General features: G+C 36.4%; 1 protein-coding gene across 9 annotated transcripts in view; it reads right to left on the bottom strand.

The window, feature by feature from the left end:
- Positions 1 to 453: 453 nt before the first annotated feature.
- Positions 454 to 27,910, bottom strand: part of Ankib1 (ankyrin repeat and IBR domain containing 1) — a 110,347-nt gene continuing 82,890 nt past the window's right edge. For 6 of the 9 annotated variants that reach the window (XM_048340003.1, XM_048340002.1, XM_048340004.1 and 3 more), the window contains 11 exons: positions 21,878 to 21,966; positions 16,502 to 16,632; positions 14,394 to 14,528; positions 13,239 to 13,325; positions 13,082 to 13,148; positions 10,220 to 10,365; positions 8,598 to 8,776; positions 7,318 to 7,369; positions 3,800 to 3,914; positions 2,141 to 2,277; positions 454 to 1,557 (listed from right to left, as the gene is read on the bottom strand). In XM_048340003.1, the coding sequence (XP_048195960.1) occupies positions 820 to 1,557; positions 2,141 to 2,277; positions 3,800 to 3,914; positions 7,318 to 7,369; positions 8,598 to 8,776; positions 10,220 to 10,365; positions 13,082 to 13,148; positions 13,239 to 13,325; positions 14,394 to 14,528; positions 16,502 to 16,632; positions 21,878 to 21,966 (1,876 nt within the window). In that variant the 3' untranslated portion in view covers positions 454 to 819. The remainder of the gene's footprint in view (positions 1,558 to 2,140; positions 2,278 to 3,799; positions 3,915 to 7,317; positions 7,370 to 8,597; positions 8,777 to 10,219; positions 10,366 to 13,081; positions 13,149 to 13,238; positions 13,326 to 14,393; positions 14,529 to 16,501; positions 16,633 to 21,877; positions 21,967 to 27,910) is intronic. The other 3 variants (XM_048339997.1, XM_048339998.1, XM_048339999.1) reach the window with 3 other exon arrangements.

The following is a 27,910-nucleotide window of genomic DNA, read 5'->3' as shown; positions in this document are numbered from 1 at the left end:
GCTAATCAACTGTATTTTAATATTAAAATAAACTGTTTTTAACAGCAGCATTAGGTTTAGTTAACTTAAGCTACAGGCTACATTTATTTAAATGCAGTCTCCATGGCAACAAAAGCCCATTAAATTCTGGAACATCATTGCTACCAAGTGGCACCTTTTACTCCCAAGATCGCTGACACTGCCCTGGAGCACGCTATAGGATACTGCATACCTGAATGCTTTGCTAGTCAGCGCACGAGGCAGAGGTTTGGCACAATTGGACTGTAAATAGACATAAGAGATCTTTGATTTATGTGAAAATTAAAACTAATTCCACTGTAGCACTAGAGAGAAACCTTGGATACTTCACTTCATACTGCTTAGACAAAAGGGAAGAAGAAAGTTTTGGAAGAGCACAGAGATTGAGGACATACATGTTATCACTGTCCAAACCAGGTTTCTAAAATTAACTTGAAAAAAAAGCCACAAAAAGACTGGGGAGTATGACTTCAATTTAAGTGTTCAATTTAAATATTACCAGCTCTAGGCTAAACAGCACTGAATTTTCTTAGAATGTGAAAACAACCTGTTTATTTGTATTTCTCTTGCTCTTTTTTTTTGTCAGCAAAAAGGGGAAAAACTAACCAATTATGTACAAAAGAAACTCCTTGTGAGGTTATATGGATGATGAAGCTACCTTTAAGGGGACTCTTTTGTATTCAATCCTAACAGTGATGTATAATTAGATTGGAATTAAGTGGATCAAAATCTCTATAAAGCATACTCCACCTAGCATACCATCTGTACCTGCCATTCATTAGGAGCCCAAATGTGTGCACTTCAGACTAAATGTACTTGGTCAAGCCAGTCACTTGAAGTTTGAGGTGTTTGACTTGAAGCATCTGAACCATTCCCTTTGTTGGCTGCTTCAGTATGACTCTCAGCAGCTTGAGCTAATGTTTCCCCAGCCAGAATATTCTCTTCCAAAGGATTCTCTTCTCTCTGGATTCCTCTACTTTCACTGACAGCAGCATCTTCAAACACTGTATCTTCTGGTGGCACCAGTTCCATGTCCCTCATACCTTCTGACTCATCTTTGTCTCTGGGATGTTGAGACTCTGAACTGATTTCTGTAGTTGCTGGAGGAATCAGGGCAATGCTCTGAGGGTTCATGTCATGGAACCACGCCATGATATTGCCAAGGAGATTGTCATTTATATTGGAGTCCTGGCCGGCTGAGTCAGGGTCACTCGATGAGGGACAGAAATCACTTCTTGTTTCACTGAGAGGGTGTGAACTCAAGGTATCAGTTGAAAACGGGTCACTTTCTGCTCCAAGTCTCATAAGGCTGTCACCAAATTCCAACAGCTCGGAACTACTCAATGCAGCCCGTGGGCTATCTGTATTCCTGGAGACAGAGTCTAGCCTGGAAGGTAAAGAAGTGCCTATTGCTCCCAGGGATGCTTCATTACCGAGGAAGTCTCTAGTTTCTTCATCAATGGCTAGCCCAGACTCTTGCAGTGACAACTGAATTGCAAGAAGTATATTGGGATCATCTTCATCTAAGGAACTCAGAGCCTGAGGAAATAGAAAGTAAAATCACATTAAAATTTGACCAAAGGAAAAACAATTGAACTGAATCAGATTTGTCATTCTTCCTTTAATGAACAGATATTACTACTACTTTTTTTTTTTTTTTGCCAGTCCTGGGGCTTGAACTCAGGGCCTGAGCACCATTCCTGGCTTCTTTTTGCTCAAGGCTAGCACTCTACCAATTGAGGCACAGCGCTCTTTCTTGGCTTTTTCTATATATGTGTGGCTGAGAAATCGAACCCAGGGTTTCATGTATACAAGGCGAGCACTTTACCACTAAGGCCATATTCCCAGCCCAGATAATATTACTTTTATCTATACAAATCATCTTATAGATTCACAGTTTATAATTTTCTCTTTGTCTATGTTAAAGAGGAAAAATAATCTAAGATAAGTGTGAAATACAGGAATCTTTTCTTGCACAGTATCTTTGAAACAAATTATAATGGAAGAAAAAAGTGGAAGTCAAGAAAAGTAAAAGCAGGAAACCACACTAAACAGAGAAGAAGCACAAGTTAAACAGAGAAAGAGTAAAAGCATGGGCAATGTGGCTACCCAGCAAGGCTACCTGAAGAGAATCCTGGTTTTCAGAGCGACTGGCAGGGGTGTAGTCACGCAGAGAGGAGCTGTGTAGCACACTCATAGATGCAGAACTTACCACCGAGGCGCCCGGCCTGCGGCCACTGCCGCCCTCTGGAATATCTGTTGGAAGCAATTAAGACCACAGACAACTTAGTGACAACTTAGATTTATCTTTTTTTCTCCATACATTTTGCTATTTAACTTGGCAATTTCTCTTTCAGTGCTAGGGAAAACCTGTGTTCTCACACATGTTCACTGGTCTTTCTGGTATTTCTCAACAAATTAGTTTCACTGTGAGCAATAATATAGACTTAACACAATCACTTTGGATCTGTGCATGTAAAATGTTTGTACCTTATATGGTTTGTTTCTTAAGGGCAGGGGCTACCTACATTCATTCCACTTTCATTTTTCTTTTCTTTTTTTTTTTTTGGCCAGTCCTGGGCCTTGAACTCAGGGCCTGAGCACTGTCCCTGGCTTCCTTTTGCTCAAGGCTAGCACTCTGCCACTTGAGCCACAGCACCCACTTCTGGCCATTTTCTGTATATGTGGTGCTGGGGAATTGAACCCAGGGCTTCATGTATACGAGGCAAGCTCTCTTGCCACTAGGCCATATCCCCAGCCCAATTTTTTTTTTTTTTTTTGCCAGTCCTGGACCTTGGACTCAGGGCCTGAGCACTGTCCTTGGCTTCTTTTTGCTCAAGGCTAGCACTCGGTGACTTGAGCCACAGCGCCACTTCTGGCTTTTTCTATATATGTGATGCTGAGGAATCGAACCCAGGGCTTCATGTATACAAGACGAGCACTTTACCACTAGGCCATATTCCCAGCCCCCCGCTTTCATTTTTCTTAAGTTAGAAAAGTTTTCAGATCTCAAAGAATTTTGGGTACTATAATACCCCAAAGAGCAAATCTTTAGTACCTGACATCATAGTCTGTATATAATTTAACACTTAAAAATTAAGTAATTAAAATGACTTTTTCTTTAAAGAGTATCTCTAGGAAAACTATGTCTAGGAATAAGATAGTCTGAACATGGTAACAGTATCAGCAGCTATAATTTACTGAGTGCTCATGAAGTGTTTTAAATATGCTATTTAATTTAGTGTTCACAATGAGTCTACAAGGAGATATTATTATTACTTTCTTTAGACTCAGGAAACTGAAGGTTAGAGGGGATGACTTGACCAAAACTATACAGCTAATTTGCAGGGCAGACAGTGTCATAAACTCAGTTATGTCCAATTCTACAACCCATGTTCTTTTCTTCTTTTTTTGTGCTGGTGCTGGAGCTTGAACTCAGGGACTCACTGAAGGCTGGTGCTTTACCATTTGAGCTCTATCTCCACTTCCAGGTTTTTGGTGGTTAATTGTAGATAAGTGTCTGACAGTTTTTCCTGCCTAGGCTGGCATAAAACCGTGATCCACAGATATTAGTCTACTGAGTAGCTACGATTACAAGCATGAGCCACTGATGAATGGCTACAACGTATGTTCTTACTCCCTCTGGTTTTCAATATTCTGTGACAATAGAAGCATCTACACTTTTATTGTGAATCTAAAGTACAAACTTGAAAATACTGACATTATTTTGAAAATTAGCTGAGGAGAAACTAAGGAATTAACGTTACATTCCAGAGCTTACCTAAAGTGCTTTCACTTGGCTCATCAGCCTCTGGAGGGTTACTGAGCAGACTGTGCACATCTCCTCGACGGCGCTGCTGCCTGTGCCTCCTCCGGTACTGAAATTCAGCATATTCCTGCATAAACCAAAGGTTATAAAATACAGGAGAGCATGCAAGTTCTTAAAATGCAAGTAAAATAAACTACACTTTTTGCCAAGGGGGAAAGGTGTGATTTTATGTATATTATAAAATCACTTGGTTGTACAAAAAGAAACCTCCAAATTGTGTCATGCCAAGGAAATGGGAAGAGCAAACAAAAACCAAAAAGCAAAAACAAAAAATTCAAACAGCCATTACATGTGTTTCAATAAATTGGGAATACTTGCAAACCTCAATACTAGACAATAACTCAGTGTTATTCTTATGCCTGATGTTATCTAATACTATAGCTAATACAACAACCACTTTATTACCTTATGTTAGTTTCTCCCTGGAGGTCTAGTTTATAACAAGTGACTGTGATGTATGTAAGGGTGGGAAGGAGGGGAACACAACAGAAAACCCAGAATACACACATAGTGTTAAGATACTTTGCTAGACCTTCAACTTTGTGGTCTATGGTGTTTGTCTCACAAGACAAATGACTAGATTAAAAACTAGATTAAAGAACAATGTTAGGTTAGCTTTAAAATAAGATTTATCATTGGGCTTTCTTATTAGGTTATCTTTAAAGTAAGATTTATTACTGGGCTTTCTTTTCTTATTAGCCAATGGGTAGTGTTACCTACAACACACAAAAAAAATGTTTTTGATTTAGCATATGGAGAGAACCTAAATTAAAGACAAATGTCCTTGACTAATTTATATTTGTGGTAACAAGTTAGGTTTGTTAGTCCCAAAAGCCCTAGTCTGTAAGGATTCACTATTATCTGGGTGTAAATGTGCTTTTCCAGATTTCAATGACAAAGGAACTGAAAACTAGAGGTAGGCCAGGGTATGTGACAGCCTAGTGATAAACATTATAGGTTTATGATTATCTCAGTTATCTGAGAATGTTCAATATAATTATATAAGGCTTTTGCACACAACGAAAGCACTCTATCATGAGTACACTCTAAAATTCGATTACATTTCTTCCTCTACCTGAGTTTAATGGATTCTAATTAAGAAGTGGGAGGCATTCTACTAAGGTAGAAACCAAAGAGTGAATGATACTACAACACTTGGATTTTTAAAAAATAACTGCAAAAGAAACCTATTCTATTTCTAATTATTTCTGATTGAAAATGTCCTTCTCTCATGATGTAAGAGATTTAAAATGGTTTTCACATAAGTATCTGAAAATTTCCAAGGAATCATAAAGTTCTTTAAGTAAGTGCTTGAAAAAGCTTAGTCAGGATGCTCCAAGTGACTGGAGACTATTAAGGCCACAGAGAAGATGAAAAACCTCTTAAATTGGCTGGGTGCCAGTGGCTCATGTCTATAATCCTACCTAATCAGGTGACTGAGACCTGGAGGACCTAGGTTCAAAGCTACATTGAGCAGGAAAATCTGTGTTACTCCATTTCCAATTAAATGCTGGATTGTAAGACTAGCTCTAGTGGTATAGTGCCAGCCATGAGAAGGAAAGCCAAGAGAGAGTGAATCAAGGCCTGGTACTGGTTGGTGCCTGTGTGCACATACAAACACCGAAAGTCTTAAGACATATAAGAAAACAGGCTGGCAGTCGTTTTTTAAATTTAAATACAATAACCAGCATTTATTGAGTACCAATTTCATTAGTGCTTTACTGAGATACTTTAATCCTCTCTGGATTTCTCTGGGGTAATCAAGGAAGAACACAGTCTAAGAGCTAGTAAGATAAGAGAATTTGAATTCACATGCCCTACAGACTTTAAGACTACTCTTCCCATTGATTTCCACTGTCTGTGACATGACACAAATATTTATGCCTATCATGACCTCATTCAATTTAATTCAAAGAGAATATTATGGAATTAAAATGGAAGATATAAATTCGATCTAAAATTCATTACTTCTAGAATCTGTATTATGGAAAAGAGTTAATTTTAGAAGTATAATTCTGATAGTTACTTGAGATAGTTATACAGTGTATAGAATTTGAAGATCTCACATTATGTGGTAATTCTTTAGATTCATAGTAAAGTTTACATAAAAGTTTGATTTCAACATGCCGAAGACTTTAAAGAAAAGTAAGTGAATTGAGTAATTTTTGTTAATGTTATCAACTCAAAACCAAATTTAAGTGACAATCATATTAGCAGGCCCAAATATTGCAGGATTTTTAAAGTGATATCAGAATCAGAACCTACGAGAAGTTAGTGAATACAATGATAAAGATTCCGCCTTTTGCTAAACTGTGTTCGTTTCTTTATAAATGAAGCTTATTTATGCCTCCTTTAAGGAGGAGATTTTACATGAATATTCTCCAAACTGTCATTACAACACAGAAAAGTAAGTCCAGGATCAAGATAGGAAAGAATAAGGCTCTTAATTTTTTTATAATACAAATTAAAAAATATATTATTTTTGTTTGCAATTTAAGCCAATTAAAAATTACCATATGTGCTCTTTTTCTAAGAAAACTAGTCTTTCAAATCATTAATTTCTTGCATGTCTTTATGAATAAGAAAGGCCATAGGATGAGTGCAAGTATCCTCAGTAGCAGAAAGGTATCTGATTTAAATAAGCCACATTGCTTCTGGATAATAATTACTTTCACTGTTTTTTTTTCAGTCTCAGTAATCAAATGGGCTATAAATACAAAGGTTTCATTGTTCTGTCTCTAGAAGAATTGAGTTGAAGGATCATTATGATATATGTATCAAATGTAGCACCACTTTTATAAAGAGCAAAGGAGAGAGAAGTACAGAGAACTGCTAAAATTAAAATTGACAGTGGCAATTTAAATCTCAGAAAGCTGTGACTAAGATTTTCACTCAGTCTTATTTTTATTTGGCACAACTGCTGTTGGTAGTGTTAAATTTTTTAGAACTTTCATATTTTAAAAATGGCATACCAATAATAATAAGAACAACAAAAAACAAAGTAAGAGTGAAATCTTAGAGGGAAGCAGAAAGTGTTTCTTTCACATTATTACTGTGAAGTTTTCTATCTTATTACCTGATTACAAATAAATTTTATCAAAATCTTACAGTAACTTCAAAAATATATTGTCATTTAGTTTCTTTTAACAGATGCAGAATGGAATAACACTATAACTAAAATCACATCTCTAATGTGTATATGTATTTACAAAATTTATGGTGCTAATAAATTAGAAGATATATTTCAAAAATTTATCTTGCAAATATGCTATTACTGAGTAATAAAAAGGAATGTATTTAACAATATGTAGCCCAATAAAATCAATAGCTGAATTTTGTTACCAACAAAAGAGGAAGTATCGTTGATAATTTCAGTAGGATTTAGATGAGTGTGCAAATGCAAGTAGGGTTGCACTAAAGAAAAACACAAAAACAAACCAATGCCACCTCCCTCCCCACAAAACAATTACCTCAGGTGATGCAAATCCTAAATATTCCCAATCCCATGTTCCACCAGCAAAGCTACAAAGAAATTAGACATACCATTTGATTTATTAGCAGTACTATAAAGTACATACCAGATTCTTGTCCTTTTAGTTACTTTTAATTCTTTTGCTTAAAACTTAAAGTAGATAAATCATTCAAATATAAAATGATGAAAAACACTGCTATGTTATAACAAAGCATTATATGATTACTTCTTTTTATTTAATAATTAAATATTTATGTAAAAATAATAGAGCCAGTGAATTTCAAATGCTTATAATTCTTTTGTTGTTGGTCCTGGGGCTTGAACTCAGGTCCTAGGCACTATCCTTGAGCTCTTTTGCTTGAGGTTAGTGCTCTACCACTTTGAGCTCTACTTCTGGTTTTCTGCAAGTTAATTGGAGATAAGAGTCTCATGGACATTTTCAGCCAGGCTGGCTTCAAACCATGATCCTCAGATCTCAGTCTCCTCAGTAGATAGGATTACAGTCATGAGCACATGCTGGTGCTCACAATGCTTATAATTCTTGCAAATAAGAAAATACATACTTCAGATGATAATGTCAGAAGTAGTGTAAATATCTGATATAAAATAACCAAAACAACTACTCTTAATATTTGAAAGATGAATATGGATCACTTACTTAACTTTACTAATGTCAAGTTTCTCATTTCTTTATAATTTAACACAAATATGCTCCTCCTAACAAGGCAGTTTCTAAATTCTATACCCTAAAATCTTTGCAACTATCATTGTGTCACCTCATATATTATACATTTGAAATGATGCAAAGAATACTCTTCAAAGTGAGTTCACCTGACATGTGAAATTAATATTGCCTAATTTAGTCTGAAGAACTCCATACTGATAGACAAAACCACCAAGAAAAATAGCAAGTACTAAGGGAAAAAAAAAAAAATCCCCAAGGGCTGGGAATATGGCCTAGTGGCAAGAGTGCTTGCCTCATATACATGAAGCTCTGGGTTCAATTCCTCAGCACCACATATATAAAAAATGGCCAGAAGTGGTGCCTAAGTGGTGCCTAAGTGGCAGAGTGCTAGCCTTGAGCAAAAAGAAGCCAGGGACAGTGCTCAGGCCCTGAGTTCAAGGCCCAGGACTGGCAAAAAAAAAAAAATTCCCCAAAAGGAGTGAGCATAACTTTTATCAGCTATCCATATTTGAAGTGTAAATAACTTCTGAGGACATGTGAATTGAGTACAGAAATGTAAGTGCTAGCATGTGGCTCTGTGCACATCCTTTTACCTGCGCCTTGGAGCTTCTGGAGAGTCTGCAGGAGCAACTCCTCGAGCTACGGATGCCAGGAATTCTTGCCTTTTCTGCTGTACAAGGCATGCTGCTTTGATGATCTTGTGGCGGGGTGTGCGAAGGTAAGGCCTATTGACTTTTTGGGCAAGGTCTTCAGTGACCATTTCTAGGTCTGTCTAGGAAAAGAAAAGGAAAAAAGCTTATAGGATAAATGAACAGTTGCAGTAAATCTGGAGTTTATAGTTTCTCCTTTAACTCCATGTCTTTTGGAATAAACCCAAATTTTGAAAAAAAATTTTGAACATGTCTTCTATTCTGTGCATTTTTCTAGGTTAAGAAAGAATCACTTTAAACTCAAGGAAAGCAGCAATCTTTTGATAGAAACAGAAAAGCAGATGGTATAATTATAAAAAAAAAAAAAAAGCAACTGCAAGCCAGTGGCTCACACTTGTAATCCTAACTACTCAGAAAGCTGAGATCTGAGGATCATAGTTTGCAGCCAGCCCAGTAAGTGAAATCTGTGACTCTTATCTCCCATAAACAATCAGAGAACCAGAAGTGGTGCTACTGCTCAAAATGAAAGAGCTCAGGGATAGCAGCCAGGCCCTGAGTTCAAGCCCCACAACTGACCAAAAAAAAAAAAAAAATTAGGGGGAGGGGGAAAGGGAAGAGGTGGAAGAGGAAGGGGAGGGGGAGGGGGAGGGGGAGAAAGAGAAGGGGAAGGATGAAGAGGAGAAAGAATGAGCCTAATTGTTTACAAGGAATTTAGAATTTATCTATGTGAAAAAGCCTAGTACATTTCAAGGCATTCTATAAGAAAATACACTAATGCTATGATGTAGACTACATCACTGACAAAGGAATTTATGGTATATCAACTCTACTGTGATTTGAGATTAGGTCTGGAAGGCTTATGGAGTAAATGCATACTGAAATTTCAAAGAAATATAAGCAGCTCAAAAAGATAACATGAAAATTGCAACAAGTGGTGGCTTGAAAAAGAGGAATTAAAAATATAATTGTATTATTATTATTAAGGTGTTGTACAGAGGGTTAGCACAACACAATCCAGGTAATGCTTACATTTCCACTTAGGATAATGTTACCCCTTCCTTTCCTTTCCCTGAAGTTCCCTGCCGCCCCTCCACCCCACCCACTACATCCCAGTCCCCAAGTTGTATGGTTCATTTTCCATGTGGTACATACAGAATACCATGATCGATTGATTTGTTCACTCTTCCTCCCTCCCTTTCTGAGACTCCCTTTACCACCACTAAGAAGAAGAAAAAGAATAAAAGAGGAATATACAATGCAGTTGGTTAGCTATAGTAATATCAGGTTAGCTTAAGTGTTTTTGCTTTTTAAATACTGTAACTTTGATGTTATACTTTAAAAATATCAGTACAGCACAACATTCATTCAAAACTTCAGCACATTTAAACATAAAGAAAATTTCAGCAGCTTTCCCTTTATTTAAGTCATTTTAAAATAAAAACAAAATTATTTTATTAGTTTCACCTAAATTAGTTAAAACTTAGTTAAGTGGCTGAAAATGGGGAAAAACTGTTTTTGTGATAATTATTACCCCTTTTAACATGTCATTTTAAAAGGTATCTTACTTGCATTAGTTCAAAAATTTCTTTCTTTGTGCTTTTAGGCTCTAGGAAAAATCCATATGGATAAGAACACTTGAGAATACGTCGAGTTTTTAAGAGCACATGAACTGCATCTTCGATGAAAGTAGTATCTGGGCAGCCTCCTTCAGCTATAAAATAATTAAAACATTGTGAATTTTTTGGAAATATTGTAAGGTAAAATTAAACTCCTAAGAAGAAAGTAAAGTAGCTGTATGATAATACTTACTTAAACAAACCCCCAAACTTTCAGCATTCATAGGTGATACATATGTGTTTGTAATGACAAAGATGAGAGCCTAGGAGCCATGAAGGAATACATACTCGTCCCAGAACCTGTTCTCATTCTACTGGCAAACAAATGTGGCTTTAGGTCAGCCTAATGTTTTATACTTCACCATAGTTTTCAGATTATATTGCTAAGTTGTTTTCTTGCCACTAGGCCATATCCCCAGCCCCCTAAGTTGTTTTCTTGCTTAAGAAAAAGTCTAACTGTTCACATAAAAACAACCATGTATGCCAGACGCCCATGGTTCACATCTATAATCCTAGCTACTCAGGAAGCTGAGATCTGAGATGAGGATCGTGGCTTGAAGCCAGCTGGGGCAGGAAATTCATGAGACTCTTGTCTCTACTAAACTACTCAGAAAAAGGCAGAAGTGGCACTGTGGCTCAAGTAGTAGAGAGCTAGCCTTGAGCACAGTGAGGCTCAGGGACAGTGCCCAAGCCCTGAGTTCAAGTCCCAGGACCAGCAAAAAAACCCAAAAAACAATGTAAGGAAAAAGATAAAATATTATGAGAAATGAGTAAGTAAACAACGCTAATAAATAAAGATTCAAAGCGAAAAAACAAAAGAAGGATAAGTGAAGAGGACAAGAGAAAAGGAAACTTAATAAAATAAAGATATAACACTCTTGCTTTTTCTTTAGCTGAAAATAAAAATTAAACTGTAGAATAGATTGGTAAGTATAGATTAGTCTGCATGCTTCTACAAAGATATTTCATGTACATATACACAAACTGATATATAAACCACCCTAAAATTTCTGTGTATATAACTAAGATCCCTGGGTATCTGAACCAAATGTTAAAAAAATAAATTCAAGGGCTGGGGATATAGCCTAGTGGCAAGAGTGCCTGCCTCGCATACACGAGGCCCTAGGTTCGATTCCCCAGCACCACATATACAGAAAACGGCCAGAAGCGGCGCTGTGGCTCAAGTGGCGGAGTGCTAGCCTTGAGCGGGAAGAAGCCAGGGACAGTGCTCAGGCCCTGAGTCCAAGGCCCAGGACTGGCCAAAAAAAAAAAATTAAAAAAACCAAGTACCCCTCTCACTTGTTCATTATGTGTGAGATGGGTTCTCGCTTTGAATTGCTCTATCTTTTTTCTTTTTTTTCCTCTTAATTTACTATGCTGTCTGGAACCTCAAGTATATTGAACAAAAGCCATTATTAGCACCTAGAAATACTGAATGTTTACTACATGTTAGGCAGTTCTAAGAACTAATGTATCATTAGTGAAGAAATAGGCAAAAATTCCTTCTAAAGAAGTACATACTCTGTGAGACCTTTCCTCTTCTAACTTCATTGTGTATAATACTTCCAAAGTTTGATATTGGTGTGAAAGTTATATAATTAATAATGCATACAACCTAATAATAACTAACAGACAAAGCTGCAATGGACAATCTTTCCTCCATTCTTATTTATTTTAGTTATGGCTATATTATGAGTAATTATTCTTACAAAATGAGGGTTGTTCTAATTTTATTAACTGGAGTAAGTACTTTCCACATACAAGCTAGGATTATTTTAAGAAACATGCCTTTTAAAAACAAACATAAGGACTAGGGAAGGGAAAGAAAAATGAGGGAAGGTGTAATAAATATGACAAGGAATGTACTCACTACCTTATTATGTAACTGTACCCCCTCTGTACATCACCTTGTCAATAAAATTTAATTAAAAAAAACACATAAGGGCTGGGAATATGGCTTAGTGGTAAAGGGCTTGCCTTGCATGCATGAAACCCTGGGTTCAATTCCTCAGCACCACATAAGCAGAAAAAGCTGGAAGTGGCACTGTGGCTCAAATGGTAGAATGCCAGCCTTAAGCAAAAAGAAGCCAGGGACAGTGCTCAGGCCCTGAGTCCAAGCCCCAGGACTGGCAAAAACAAAACACACACACACACACACACACACACACACACACACACACACACACACACACACACACACACAAAACAAATAGAAGAACCATTACTCTTTGTGGCGTTTTGGGATATAAAGTTCTAATAACGTAATCAATCAACACTCAATCTGTATTTATAAATCACTTTAAAAAATACTTTTAATTAAAAAATTCCCAACTTGCCGTTTCTCATGGCTTTGCATGCTGACCTCAATTCATTATTCTCTACTGAAAGGATTTTTAAAAACTATACTTGACTTCCATTCTATTTGGTAGTCAAGTATATTTTCTCAAGAATCCTTATTATGTAAAAGCTGGGTAGCATGCTTATCTTGCTCCCTTTGACTAGCCAGGGTCAAGGTATTCCGTTAGGGCCCACCCATTCTTCCCCAAACTAGAATATCAGTAGTAGCATGGAGTACACAAACTATGATGCATTTTTGACCAGTAACAGCAAAGAGGAGCAGATTATGTGCCTAGTGGGAAACCAAATCACAGAGGCCTCATCTAGACTATATTCAGGGCTTAAGAAAATTTTGTATTGGAAGAAGCCAATACATCTAAGGTATTACTTTAGGATCCTAACTTCCTACCAGTGAACTGACTTAGCATGGAAGAATTTTTATATTAATTATCACACACACCATGTACAACTTACTTTCTTTGAGAGCTCTACTCAATTGTTCCATCTTTTCTTTGGCTGTTTTTAGAAGGCGTTGTTCTAACTAAAGGAACAGAAATAAATAATTTAAAACATTCTCTTTACTTATTCACAACAGTGCAGTTTAGTGCATTTAAAATGATTTAGAACGTACCTGATAACTATGCTCATGGTTTTTAAATCTTGTATAATAGTGCATAAATCTGTCAAGTTCCTGAAATCGTTTGTGTTTTTTCTCAGCCTAGGAAACAAAAGTCCATAAATGACTTTCATTAAAACTACTGTTAAAATTGTTTTGGGGGGAAATTATTTAAAGGTTTTATTAGTAATAGTTATGTATAAAAATGATTTTTTTTCTTTTGGTTGGGAGAATAACACATTTTAAATACTCCTAGAACAAAAGTAATAATACCTGTAATAAACCACTAAATCCATAACCCTGTATCTTCAACGTTTTATATTGTATGACTTGCTAAGGACTGATTTGTCCCTCAAACATTCCTAACCTTAACTCTCTAACCACTAATGTGACTGTATTTGGGACTGTCATTTGGGTAGGAACTACTCTAACAGGGCTGGTGCCCTTACAAGAAGAGGAGACATCAGAGCTCTTTTCACTGGTCAACATTGAGAACAGAGGTGAAAAGGTGGGTGACTGGCTATAAAGAAAAATGAAAGCCCTTGCAAAGAGCCAGTCAACTGGAACCTTGGTCTTGAACTTCTCAGCTTCCAGAACTGTAAGAAATATATTTCTGTTGTTTAAGCCACCTAGCCTATGACAGCTGTCTGACACTTGACTGGATGCTTTAATATTGCACTGTTGAAATTATGTTAAAATTGTTTTTAAGTTTTGCTGAACACCAGTGGCTCATGCCTGTAATCCTAGCTATTCAGGAGACTAAGATCTGAGGATTACAGTTTGAAGCCAGCCTGGGCAGGAAAGTCCATGAGACTCATCTCCAATAAACTACTCCAAAAAAGCTGGAAGTGGCACTATGGCTTAAGTGGTTGGTAGAGTGCTAGCTTTGAGCAAAGAGAGGGTCAGGGACAGTGCTCATGCCCTGAGTTCAAGCCCCAAGACCAGCAAAAACAAAAAAGAAAAAAATGTCTTATCTTTATCAAAACAGGAACTGGAAAACAAAAAGAAAACATTCCCAGGTCTTAGAGCTATTTTGTTTGAATGAAAGGCTACTCCAAAGTGTATTCAACTTAATGGTTTGTTAAGACAGAGATAGGAAAAGAAATGCAACATATTTCAATGTTATTAACAGGCTTAGGGTAAAGTATTGGCTTAACTAGTTCTTTTTACCTCCACAGTCATTTCCTTGGATTGCTCCTCCACATGCTGAATGACTTCATAGCGAGTACATCGGTAATAACCTCCAGTGGAGGAGCTATGTTTTTTCCACTCTTCTAGGCAAATCCAGCAGAAGTCATACTTGCACTTAAAAAGAAAACATATATGCCAATTTTTCTGTATGTTAACCACAAATGATGTTCTGCTTTTTAGTCAAATTATGTGTGATGATTACATAATCCTGAATGTGTGACCAGAAATAAATCTCAGCTATGTCCTCCATTTCTTATGTTTCCGTTGGGTATCTCTTCATCATAGAAAAGAAGTGAGGAATAGTGTCACTAGTATACAGCCCCTTATACTGAATTGTATGAACTCATTTAACTCCATTACCATTAATTTCTATTTTATTCCCTTATGACCACAGAGTACTGTTTTGTACTGTTTCCTAATTTTTGGAATGTTACTAAGATTTTCTTTGATGAACAACGATATCCATTGTTTATGAATGCTGATACTTGAAAAGATGGCTTTGTCCACATTTCTAAGATACAGTTTAAATATATACGTATACACATATTAATCATCACATATATTTTATTAATTATGTATTCATGTACTTTCTTTGCCCACTAGTTTTTGGGTTGTCTGATACATCATGGACAGAAATAAAAGTAAGTCTCTGTGATCATGTACCTTTTCACAACATAACACTTACACAATAAACTGTGCACTTGTTTCATGGTTTTGTTGTCAATTCTATTTTTGACAGATAGTAGCAAACTTTTGTGTCTGATTTGATACAAATACCCTTCAATGCAGCTTTACTGATTTCTCAATATTAGTGAGAAAACTTTTAAACAATAGTCAAACATTACCTTCTATAATGGGAAAAACGATACAGAATTTAAATGATTTTTGTGTTTTAGTTACAATGTAATTAAATTTGTTCATTTATTTTATTAAATAGTTGTATAAAGGAGTTTCAATTCCATAATTCAGGTTTTGAGTATAATGCATGTTGATCAATGTCACCCCTTCCATTGTTCTCCCTCATCTTTCCCAGCCCATCCCTCTCTTCAAATTACACAATTACATTTTTACATAATGTATACTGACTATAATGACTGCATTTGCTCCCTCCCTTGTTGCCTCTCTACCCCCCATGAACATGTTTCAGCTTCTTGGTATTCATTTTGTTAAATAGTTAGATATTCAAAGGAGTTATACCACTAGACACTTCCCTGTAGACACTCCCTCTAGATACTAGACACCTGTCCTTTTGTCAATTTGTTTTTGTGTACACACACATAACCCTGAATACCCTCAATATATTATCATGTATGTATTTTAGATCTAACTTCTACATGTGTGCAAAAATGTGCCCTTTGTCTGATTCTGACTTACTTCACTTAATATAATTTTTCTAGGTTCCTCCCTTTCCCTGAAAATGGCATATTATTCTTTCTGACAAATGAGTAAAATTTCATGGTATATATGCACCATATCTTTGTGATCCACTCATCTGATGTAGGATATCTAGACGGTTTCTGTAACTTGGCTATTGTGAATAGTGCAGCTATATATGTATGAATGTACAATTTATTGTATCCCGACTTTAATACTCTGGTAAGATATACCTAAGAATGGTATTCCTGAATCACAGGGGTGTAGTATAATGTTTTGGGTTTTTTTTGGAGGAATCTCTAAACTGCCTTTCAGAGAGGCAACAATTTTTTATTCTGATGTCTAACTCAGATGAAGAAAGTTACTGTTAATTGATTTAAACTAACTAATAATGAAAAGTTTATAGTTCCCCCAAAATTACATAAGAGGAACTAAACAGGATATTTGTTTTAAATATATGGCAGTTTATTTCTGTGCAATGAAGCCAGGAGTGTATGTATTTATATATTTTGTTAACCTTCAGTCCTATAAAAGTCATTTTTATATTACTTTTCAACCAAATGGATCTTTGTTGGTTTTTTCATTTTATAGTAGTAAATTATGCATTTAGCCAATAGTTTCATTAGCAGAGTAACATTTCTGTTTTGGACTGATAAATGATATATATTAGGACTCCAAATGCAAAACATGTAAGATGTTCTTTAACCTCTTACCTTGGCGCACTGCATGTGATTGCAACCTTCATTCTTCTGTATTGGGGACTTACAATTAGCACAAGGCTTGGAGTTAGTTAACAACCAGAGACAATTGGCAGCATCTTCATATGCTTCACTAACTCCTACAACTTTGGGATATTAATTCGAAACATAAGAATATGTAATTTAGTACACAACTTCAGGGAGAAAAAACACGCTTTTGTTTTTCAGGTATCATCACTGTGATCACATTTATTTTCATATTAGAGTCTACAACAAAGTTTCTAAACTGCTTCATTTTGATAATATAATTGTAAGGAATTCTATTCCAAAGAAAGGAATAGAGGAAAAGCATAAAATATAGTGTTTTTTTTTATGTTGTCCTATTCACTCATGTATTTACCTCTTAACCTGCCTAAAAGCTGACGCATCACAGTTCAAAGATTGAAGGATAATTTCTTCAGATGTTTGGCCATGTCTGTTTTGTCAACAACCTGTCCATAAAGAACTAGGAACTAAAGGAAATTTTGTGGTCCATCTCTTTTAAGAAGAATTACTATTGCCAGTTTTAAAAATGACTGTTACAAAGTACAGTCTAGAAAGAGCATTTCTGGGGGCTGAGGATATGGCCTAGTGGCAAGAGTGCTTGCCTCGTATACATGAGGCCCTGGGTTCGATTCCCCAGCACCACATATACAGAAAATGGCCAGAAGTGGCGCTGTGACTCTGGCAGAGTGCTACCCTTGAGCAAGAAAGAAGCCAGGGACAGTGCTCAGGTCCTGAGTCCAAGGCTCAGGACTGGCAAAAACAAACAAAAAACAACAACAACAAGGTTTCACTATTGTAGCTCAGCCTAACCTCAAGCTTGGAATTCTACCACAGACTCCTAAGTACTGAAGTTAAAAGTATTTGCCAGTACATCTGACTCAATCTTTTTTATCCACATGATATTCCTAAAACTACACCTAGCATTTGTCCACTTATTTCTTTCACTCTCATTCCTATGCTGGTACATGCTTTATATGCCCCATGTCAATCTAGAAGCAGTATGTGATCAACACCTTTCTTGTTCCCCCTTCACAGCATCTCGTTTATTCTTCCACTTTCTCCTAAATGGTTTCTTTTCCATTTCCACCTTTTATTACTTTAGTTAGGGTTCTTCATACCTATCACATGTCAAAAGTACAGAAAACCAATCTACTTCCTTTCCTCCCCCCTCCCAGTTATATAGTGACCTTTTCAAAATTAAAATCTACTTAAAATATATATATATATTTTTTGGCCATTCCTGGGGCTTGGGACTCAGGGCCTGAGCACTGTCCCTGGCTTCTTTTTGCTCAAGGCTAGCACTCTGCCACTTGAGCCACAGCGCCACTTCTGGCCATTTTCTGTATATGTGGTGCTGGGGAATCGAACCCAAGGCCTCATGTATATGAGGCAGGCACTCTTGCCACTAGGCCATATCCCCAGCCCTAAAATATTTTAATTGTTCCCTACTGACTATAAGAAAAAAATCAACTTGCTTTAGCAAAAAATACAAAGTTCTTCATGATTTGGTGTAATTATTTATTGGTTAATTCTGTGGCTTAAACTTGGGGCCAAGGCGCTGTTCCTGAGCTTTTTTGTTCAAGGATCAGGCTCTACCATTTTGAGCTACAGTGCCATTTCCTGGCCCATTTATTTGAAAGTACTTCAATCAATCAACCTGATTATACACACATTTTCCAAAGGATGGTGAGTTAAGGTTTAGCTCTACTGTCCAAAGCAGAGAAGAAACCAGACACTTTTGAGATTTTAAAGATAACAATGAAAAGCCATCCAATACCCATATATATGCCACAAGATAAAGATAGCTGACCCTTTGGGAAGTGGCTCTGTCTGTAAACTAAGGAGCTGAGTACTGTCCACAGCTCACTAATAGTAGAGAACTAGAGCTCTCCGGCTGCAGAAACTGAGTGCCTATCATTAAGTTTATATCAGCACAATAGCTCCTAAATGATGGAATGTGAAGCACTGGTTTTTAATTCTACACAGCAAAGAGTAACAACTGTAGCAGAGCAGTGAGGAGACTACACTCTAGACCTAAATCCATTGTAGGAGATGGGTTTGATGAGGGTGATGACAGGAAGAATTTTCAGATAATTCAGTGGATACAGGAATTTCAGAAGGAATTTAGTGTAATTATGGCTAATCTGTGAAGACAATGCTGCTCACAAAAAGTACTGCTATACAACTTAATCATTATATCTCTTTTATATTTAAAACATCTAATTTTACTTAAAAGTAGAGGCTTTGCTCCTCTCTTTGGCATCAACAATATTTTTAGCTCAGAGACTCTAATATATTCTTATGACCCTAATTGTCCATTGTCATAATAAATAAAGCACAAAGACATAAAACAAAGACGCTATGTAGTGTGCGACATAACAATTTTTTTTCTTCCACTCAGAATGCTAGCTCCTAACTGCATTCTAGAGGATGGCATGAAGCAAATTATATTAAAAAAAGAACCAACAATTAATAAAAAATTACACTGGAAAAAATGCCTTCACTTTCAATTCTATAAACATGTTTGTGCTGTGATTGTTTTTTTTTGTATTTACTGTTCACACCACTTAAAATACCTCATCTTCTTTTAACTGTATGCTAATCTTTTTCTCTTCTACTGAGTTGCAAACTCTTGTATTAACCTAAATTACAAGTCTATTATATCTTGAATTTATTATTATTTTTAATGATGTAGTGTGCTTAGCCCTCTTGGTAAGAAAACTTAACTTCACTTAGTGTGAACAGAATCTAAGTTATCTAATCTAAATCTAAACAGTTGTTTTTAAAATACTGCCTTTTTAAACAGACAACTTGAATTCCATAACTACTGATTAAATATGAAGTATGAGAAAGTTGGTATGGAAACTTTATAAATTAATCATATTTTCACAGAAAATATAATCATTCCAACTTCTTATTCTGATTAACAGACAAACAGAGGTAATTCAATGCTTAAAAATTGTTTGAGCCATTACATAAAATTCATTCACAGGCTGAGGAAGATTATGAGTTTAATACAATACAGCAAGACTCTGTCTCCAAACATTTATGTTACTTATTTTCTCAGAAAAACTGCTTATAACACTAAGAAATATGTAAATTTGAAGCATTTAATCATACATTTTAATAATATATTTATATATATTTAATAATGATGATGTTCTACTTTAGTATAATTGCTCACTAAGCTGTACCCTAAAGATCATAAACTTAATGGTCACTAATAGTATCATCCTTGTTACATCTTTTAATGTGGAGGATACAAGAGTACAATGAGAAAACAAAGCAGCCTTGGCTTTGGCTCTTTCTCAAGTGTCCTCAGATTCCTATCCTATTTTCTAACATTCCTCAGTCTCTGAATCAAACCAAGCTGCATGCTATGGTTCTTATATTCCTAGCTACTCTCTCTCTCTCTCTCTCTCTCTCTCTCTCTCTCTCTCTCTCTCTCTGGTACAAAAAGGCTCTAACTCAGGGACTAAGCACTGTTTCTGAGCTTTTTTGCTCAAGACTAGCACTCTACCACTTGAGCCACAGCTCCACTTGTTTTTTTAGTGGTTAACTGAAGATAAGAGTCTCATGGACTTTCCTGCCTGGGCTGGCTTTGAACCATGATCCTCCTGAATTCAAGCTAGAATTACAGGCATGAACCCACCTGCAGACACATGGCAAAGGTGAAATTTTAATCTGTAGCTTCTTTACCTTTGGATAACAGAAATATACTAAGGGTCTCACACTAGCTAGGCAGGTACCACAGCTCATCCTGTTTTGTTTTGGTTATTTTGGGGATAGTATCTCTCATTTTTGCCATCCTCCTATATCACTGAGATGACAGATAGCCCCAATTATTGGCCTTATTGGGGTCTTGTTAACTTTTTATATAGGGTGGCATCAAACCACAATCATCTGGATTGTTTCTGCTTCTGGAGTAGCTGGGATTACAGGGAATGACTCACTGCTCCCAGCTCTTATTATTATCAGGATCATAATCATATGCAAGGATATTCCTTCCCATACCCACCAACAATCTGCTCTCATTAGCCAGGCCATATCCACTTCCTTACATAGAAAAAAATTTATCTGTGAATACGGAATGACTGATCCAATCTTAAAAAGTTAGCAAACAACTAGATATAATTACTTATCTTAAAATACTTGCTTTCATGTCTCAAATTAGAAACATATTTAAATTTCAGAATAAAACTGTATGCTATTTACTTTTCTGTGGTACTTTAAATCTTTTAGGCAACTAGTACACACACTAACCTACAACTTAATAAAATTACATCTCCTTATACTTGTCCTGCAAAACACTTCCTTCTGAAAGATCTGTGACATTCTCCACCCTTAACTTCCACAGCAATCTCATCTATAACTTATCAGCTAGCTACCATATCACACTATATTATATGCTTCCCTCTAGTCTCATAAGTTTTTTACGTGAGTATATGGTCACCAGGTAAATTCTTCATCCTGATTTGTAACACCTCAAACCAACTCTATTATCTAAAACACCTAAAATAATTTTCCTTTATATTAATTTGAAAGAAAACAGGTGCTGCAAAACACTTGAGGAGATGAACAATTATTGTGTAGTAATTGCTACTGGGATAAAGTATTTAAAAACAAGTTCCCACAGTGATTCAGATTTATTGTACCACCAGCCACCAGCTCCTTGGTTACTCAATATAAACTAAGAATTAGTTTCATCAATAAAATAGGATTACTAGAATTAACTCATAGCATTTCTGTGAGGACAACAGCAATAGCGCATTTAAGGAAGTCTTAGTGACGACAGTTGTTGCTATGGTATTTAATATAAATATATATACATATATATATATATATAACCACATAACAGCAAGAAATTAACTTGGCTTTTCTTTCACTGAAAGCTTTTAGGGAAATGAGAAATTCCTTCTTACTACAGATAATAAATACAGTGTTTCCTATAAGGTACAGAAAAACTAGTTGACTTACTATAGTACCAAAAAAAAAAAAAAAGAGAGAGAGAGGCTACAAAGGTTGGGGGGTACAATTCAGTGGTAGGGTGCATATTTAGCATGTGCAAAGCCTTGGATCCTCAACACTAGGGAGGGGAAAGAATGGCTGAAGGTTATAACCTTCACTTAGTCTATTTACCTTAGGTTGGAAAGGCTTGCTAGAAGATGTGACCTAACTATGATTCCTCCTTGGAATTTCCAAAATAATGTTGGTTAGAGGTATAAGACTAAACAGGAGAGATCTAGCATTAACAAACTTCTTCAATGAAGAATGTAGAAACATGGCACATTATCTTTTGAATGCTATTAAGAAATATGTAACACAGCTATCTAAAATTCCCCTTACGTTCTTCTGGTTTCATTTCAGTTATTTTTTGTAGCCAATTTTTCCATGTTTCACAATCACAAGGCTCATGTGCTTCACCAAGGCACTCCCTAAGAAAGAAAATAAAAAAAAACATTTAGAAATATTGTTCATCACTATCAAGATGAAAAACTAACATACAAAGTATTCTTCTAATTTTATAGTTGAAAAATTAAGACATAGTAACTAATGAAAAATGAATATTTCAAAAGATGAATTGAAATGTAGTGTCAAAGCTTTATTAGCATACATTAGTGATACAAGGGAATTTCATTGTGACATTACCATACATGCATACAATATACCCCATCCCATCAACCTCAACCCTCTAATCACTCTCTCTTATTCCCCTTGGCCCTTTCCATAAAACAGTTTCAACTGATTTCTACTTTCAAATGTACATGTAGAATAATTGGACCATATTCACCCTCATCTACACACTCTTTACTACCTGATATCACTTCCCAACAGTCTGTTTCACTCCATTTTCTGTGTATATTAATTGTACAAAGTAGTTTCACCACAGTATTTCAAACATGCATATGTATTTTAATCAAAATAACCCCTTCTGTTGTTCTATTCCCCTCCCCCACTCCCGTTTAATAGTGAGATTTCATGTCATCTTCATAATATACAATTTTGACACTATTTGCCCTCCCCTCTGTCGTACTTTTAATCTTCCTCCTTTCTGATGTCACCTCAGCCTCATAATATATACCAACACATACATACATATATATGTATAAAAATAAGTACATATGTCTTTAAAGTCTAGAGTATATAAAGTGGTACATTCATTTACCTTTTAAAAGTTTCAAATGGATTTCCTAATATTATAAGTTTTTGCCTGCCTTAAGAGAATAATTTTGAAATTAAATTTTATTGACAAAGTGATGTGCAAAGGTGGTACAGTTACATAATAAGGTAGTGAGTACATTTCTTGTCATATTTGTTACACCCGCATTTTTCTTTCCCTTCCCTAGTTCAGGTAAGCATATATACGATATCCAGTGCACCAAAATCAAATACAGTAACCACGTAGGGTACACCAAAGGAAATTCACCTAGAACATTAAACATAATGACAACAATAGAATCCTCCTGTGTCCTTCTCTTGGAGATCTTTTTGCTTATCCTCATCTTATATAATCATGTGTACATAGCTGTTGAACTATTGTGATCCACCAATAGGTCTATTATAGACCATTTTATGTTTGTTTAGTAGTTGTTTGGTTTTAGATACATAGTGTAAAGTCGCTGACCCAAACATGTGGAAATACCATTTGAAAAGAAGTTTGTTATTTTGCAGGCCTGTTCTCTACTATCCACCCCCCAACAGTCATATATCAAGGAGACCATGTGCCTGTTATCTGTGTTCTAGGCCTGTCTCGCTCAACATTATTTGTTCAAGCTCTGACCATTTCCCTGCGAATACCAATTTTATCATTTCTAATAGCTATGTAGTATTCCATTGTGGACAGACACATTTTTTGGATCCATTCATCTGTAGTGGGACATCTGGGTTGTTTCCATATTTTGGCTATTGTAAATTGTACAGCAATAAATATGGATGTGCAGATGTCTTTATGGTATCCTGAGACCTGTTGTTCAGGATAGATGCCTAGGAGTGGTATGGCTGGGTCACAGGGTATGTCTATCCTGAGCTTTTTGAGGAACCTCCATACTGTTCTCCAAAGTGGTTGTACTAGTTTGCACCCCCACCAACAGTGGAGAAGGGCTCCTCTTTCCTTGCATCCCCTCCAGCATTTGTTGTTGCCTGAGTTCAGAGTATAGGCCATTCTAACTGGAGTGAGGTGGTATCTCAGGGTTGTTTGTTTGTTTGTTTTTGCCAGTCCTGGGGCTTGGACTCAGGGCCTGAGCACTATCCCTGGCTTCTTTTTTGCTCAAGGCTAAGCACTCTGCCACTTGAGCCACAGCACCACTTCTGGCCGTTTTCTGTATATGTGGTGCTGGGGAACTGAACCCAGGGCCTAATGTACACGAGGCAAGCACTCTTGCCACTAGGCCATATCCCCAGCCCCTCAGGGTTGTTTTTATTTGCATTTCCTTTACTGCCAGGCCTGTTGAACATTTCCTCATATGTTTCTTAAGAGCATAATTTTTAATCAATTAGGTTTAATCCTCACTAATACTTTAAATTCTTGCTACTTAAGATTCCCTGGCTAGCAGTATTGCTACTTCTTGGGTGCTTACTACACAAGCAAGAGAAGCAGGTACAATGGGACCTATAGTTTAGAAGTCTGTGTGTATGTGGGTGTGCACTGGTCCAGGAGCTTGAACTGAGGACTTGGAGATGTCCCTGAGCTTTTTTTGCTCAAAGAAGCACTTGAAGCACAGCTTTAGGCTTTGGGGGTAATTACTTAGAAATAAGGGTCTCATCAATTTTCCTGGTCAGTTTGGCTTTGAACCATGATCCTCAGATCTCTGCCTCCTTAGTAGTTAGGATTATAGGATCCTCAGATCTCAGCCTCTAGAGTAGTTAGGATTACAGGTGCGAGCCACCAATAGCCAGCTAGAATTTCATTTTATCACAATTACCACATAACTCATCATTGCTGCAGAAACATTGTTTTAAGCCATTCTTCTGCCTTCTTGTTTCCAAGTAATCTAAGTTCCTTTTGGAGTAAACTAAATTCCTTTGACTAGAATTTGGGAAACTTTGATTTAAATAATTTAAAGCACCAATTTTTCATTTATAATTCAATTTTATATTGCATCTATGGCTATATAAGAAGTCAAACACTAAAGCCATAGGTGGTGTGCTATGCCTATAATTCTAACTAGTTGAGGTAGAGGCAGAAGGTTCTCAAGCTTGAGAACTACCTTGGGAAAGTTAGTATGACCCTCTCATAGTCATTTTCTTTTCTTTTTTTGGTAGTATTGAGGCAGGCAGAAAGAAGTCAAGCACTGAAAAAAGCCTAAAGCCTTGATTTTAATTTAACGTAATGTTATATTGTGTAGTACCAAATTCATTACTACAGTTAATAACAAAAAATTCATTTTAGGAAGAAAAAAACACAATCTGGAGATATCACTATCACCACCCCCACTTTGTTAAATAAATATCTTATTTGCAAAGGTTGTGTTTGTTAAGACACCCCAAATGACTTAGGTAGAGTTATCAACTTAAGAGGCTAATAGTTTATTATGCTAAGACTGTAGCAATTCTATTTCACACTCATTAAGATGACTATTATAAACTAGAAAATAACAAGTGGTAGTGATGACTTACAAAAACTAGAGCAACAAGGTATTGTTGATAAAATCACAAATAATTTTACAGCATTATGGAAAAGTTTGGAGGTTCCTTATAAAGTTAAACATAAAATTACTACATGACTGAACACATCAACATTAGGTATGAATCTGATTGAACTAAAATCAGAGACTCAAACTTGTATATCAATGTTCATAGCAGCATATGACAGTCTAGTCTAAAGTCAAAACAACTCAAGTGTGTCCATCAGTAGATGAATGGGATACTATTCAGTCAAAAACAGAATGGTATTTTTACACATGCTACTACATGAATGAACTATCATCTTGTTAGGTGAAATAAGCAGACACAAAAGGAAAAAAATGTATAATTTCACTTATATTAAATGTTGAACATAAGCTAATTCAGAGAGAGAAAACAAAATGGTGGTGATTTGTGGCTAGAGAAAATAGTCTCTATCTGGCATCATAAAAAAGTCCTAAAAAGGGGCTGGGGATATAGCCTAGCGGCAAGAGTGCCTGCCTCGGATACACGAGGCCCTAGGTTCGATTCCCCAGCACCACATATACAGAAAATGGCCAGAAGCGGCGCTGTGGCTCAAGTGGCAGAGTGCTAGCCTTGAGCGGGAAGAAGCCAGGGACAGTGCTCAAGCCCTGAGTCCAAGGCCCAGCACTGGCAAAAAAAAAAATTAAAAAAAAAAAAAGTCCTAAAAAATGGATAAGGGGTGGCAGTTGCATTGTAAATGCAACTGATACCAAGTGGCACACTTACAGTGGCATATACCTGTAATCCTAACTACTCAGGAGGCTGAGATCTGTGAGTTGTAGCTCAAAGCCAACCTAGGCAAAAAAGTTGGTGAGATTCTTACCTCCAGTTAACCACCAAAATGCCAGAAGGAGCTGTGGTTCAAGTGGTAGGGTGCTAGTCTTGAACACAAGGCTCAAGAACAGCACCCAGGTCCTAAATGCAAGCCCCAGGAGCAGCACACCACATACACAGGCACTATTTCAAAAATCTTCCTTGTAAACTATAGTTTATTTACAGAGCTCCTTGCAACTTAACACGTATTAAACAATATTGAGCCAGGTGTTGGTGGCTCAAGTCTATAATCCTAGCTACTCAGAAGGCTGAGATCAGGGCTGGGAATATGGCCTAGTGGAAAAGTACTTATCTCATATACATAAAGCCCTGGATTCGATTCCTCAGCATCACATATATAGAAAAAGCCGGAAGTGGTGCTGTGGCTCAAGTGGCAGAGTGCTAGCCTTGAGCAAAAAGAAGCCAGGGATAGTGCTGAGGCTCTGAGGTCAAGCCCCAGGACTGGCAAAAAAATAAAAAATAAAAAAAATAAATAAACAGAAGGTTGAGATCAGTGGCTCACCATTTGAAGCCAGCTCAGGCAGCAAAGTCATGGCAGTCTTATTTCTAATTAACCACCAAAATGCTGGAAGTGGAACTGTGGCTCAAGTGGTAGAATACTAGTCTTGAGCAAAAAAGCTCAGGGACAGAGTCCAGGTCATGAGTTCAAGACCCAGGACCAGCAAAAAACAAAATAAAACAACTAAACAACAACAAAAAAACCTCCCACAAGTGGTTATTTTAAAATGGAAATGCATGTATTATATTTAAGTGTATATCCAAATCAACTGTTTTCCAGAAAGTGATATCTGTGATAACTGTACATTATCGTTTGGCACATATACTATCATATTCTTCTGAGTAAGAAATATGCCCCAGATCTAGAAATAATACTTCCATATGTTGCTTGAGATCATGTGAAAATGCAGAATCTATATTCATCACTACTCATCTTTCAAGTCTATTTGTTAATTATACCTTAATAAAAAAAAGTCTTAAGATGCAATATATTCTTATGCATGTCATATCTAAAACAAATGAGGCCAATGAAAATGTATTTTGATTTACGTTTAAGATTTTTCCTCCTAGAGAATAAACAATCTATTCAATATTCAATATATCTTCTTTAGAGGAATCAATACAATGGTCTCTCCTAATATTTTCCAAGGGACAAATAGAAAATAATCAATGGCAAAAAAGATCCACTCTCTGAAATAGACCTAAAATGACTACCATCTTCAAAAGGCTAGCCAGTTATCAATGTGCTTAGTATTGTGGCCCTGTTGTGTGAGACAGCAAAAGTCAAGAGGGTTTTCCTTGCCAGAAACTCACAGGAAGACACAGACCTGCTGTGTCCTTGAGTGCTAGCCCAACCAGCAGTATCTCTTCTGAGTGTTGTAGTAGCTTGGCACAGTTTCCTAGTTCCAATGCAACACAAAGAGTAGATATAAAAAGAGAAGCTTATAAATAAAGAAGCTACAGCAAGAACTGCTTATTACAAATGAATGCTAAAGTATAAGAGAAAATAAGCTTGTCTTTCTCTAAGTGACTGATAATCTTGAGTAAAGTGTAGTTTTGTTTACACTAGAAAGTTAAAAATTTCTACTTTGTTTTGTTTGTTTGAGACAGACCCTTGCTCTGTGGCTGAGGCTGACTGAATTTTCTGTGTAGCCTAGTCTGTTTACAAACTTATGATCTTCCTGCATCAGCCTCCTCCTGAGTGTTGGGATTATAGGTGTGTGACATCATGCTCAGCTCTTGAGGACATTTTATTATTTATGGAAATACTTATGTTTGCACTTGGCCTATTTGCTACACAGGCACTGTACTAGTGAGCTATGCCTCTATCCCTTTTTTGCACTAGTTGTTTGTTGTTTTTTTTCTCTATCTTTTTTTTTTTTTTTTTGGCCAGTCCTGGGC

Source organism: Perognathus longimembris, chromosome 2 (assembly GCF_023159225.1).
Source record: "Perognathus longimembris pacificus isolate PPM17 chromosome 2, ASM2315922v1, whole genome shotgun sequence".
In the NCBI taxonomy this organism is placed as follows: Eukaryota; Metazoa; Chordata; class Mammalia; order Rodentia; family Heteromyidae; genus Perognathus; species Perognathus longimembris.
The sequence above is the reverse complement of the archived record's forward strand: the minus strand, read 5'-3'. Positions and strand labels throughout refer to the sequence as shown.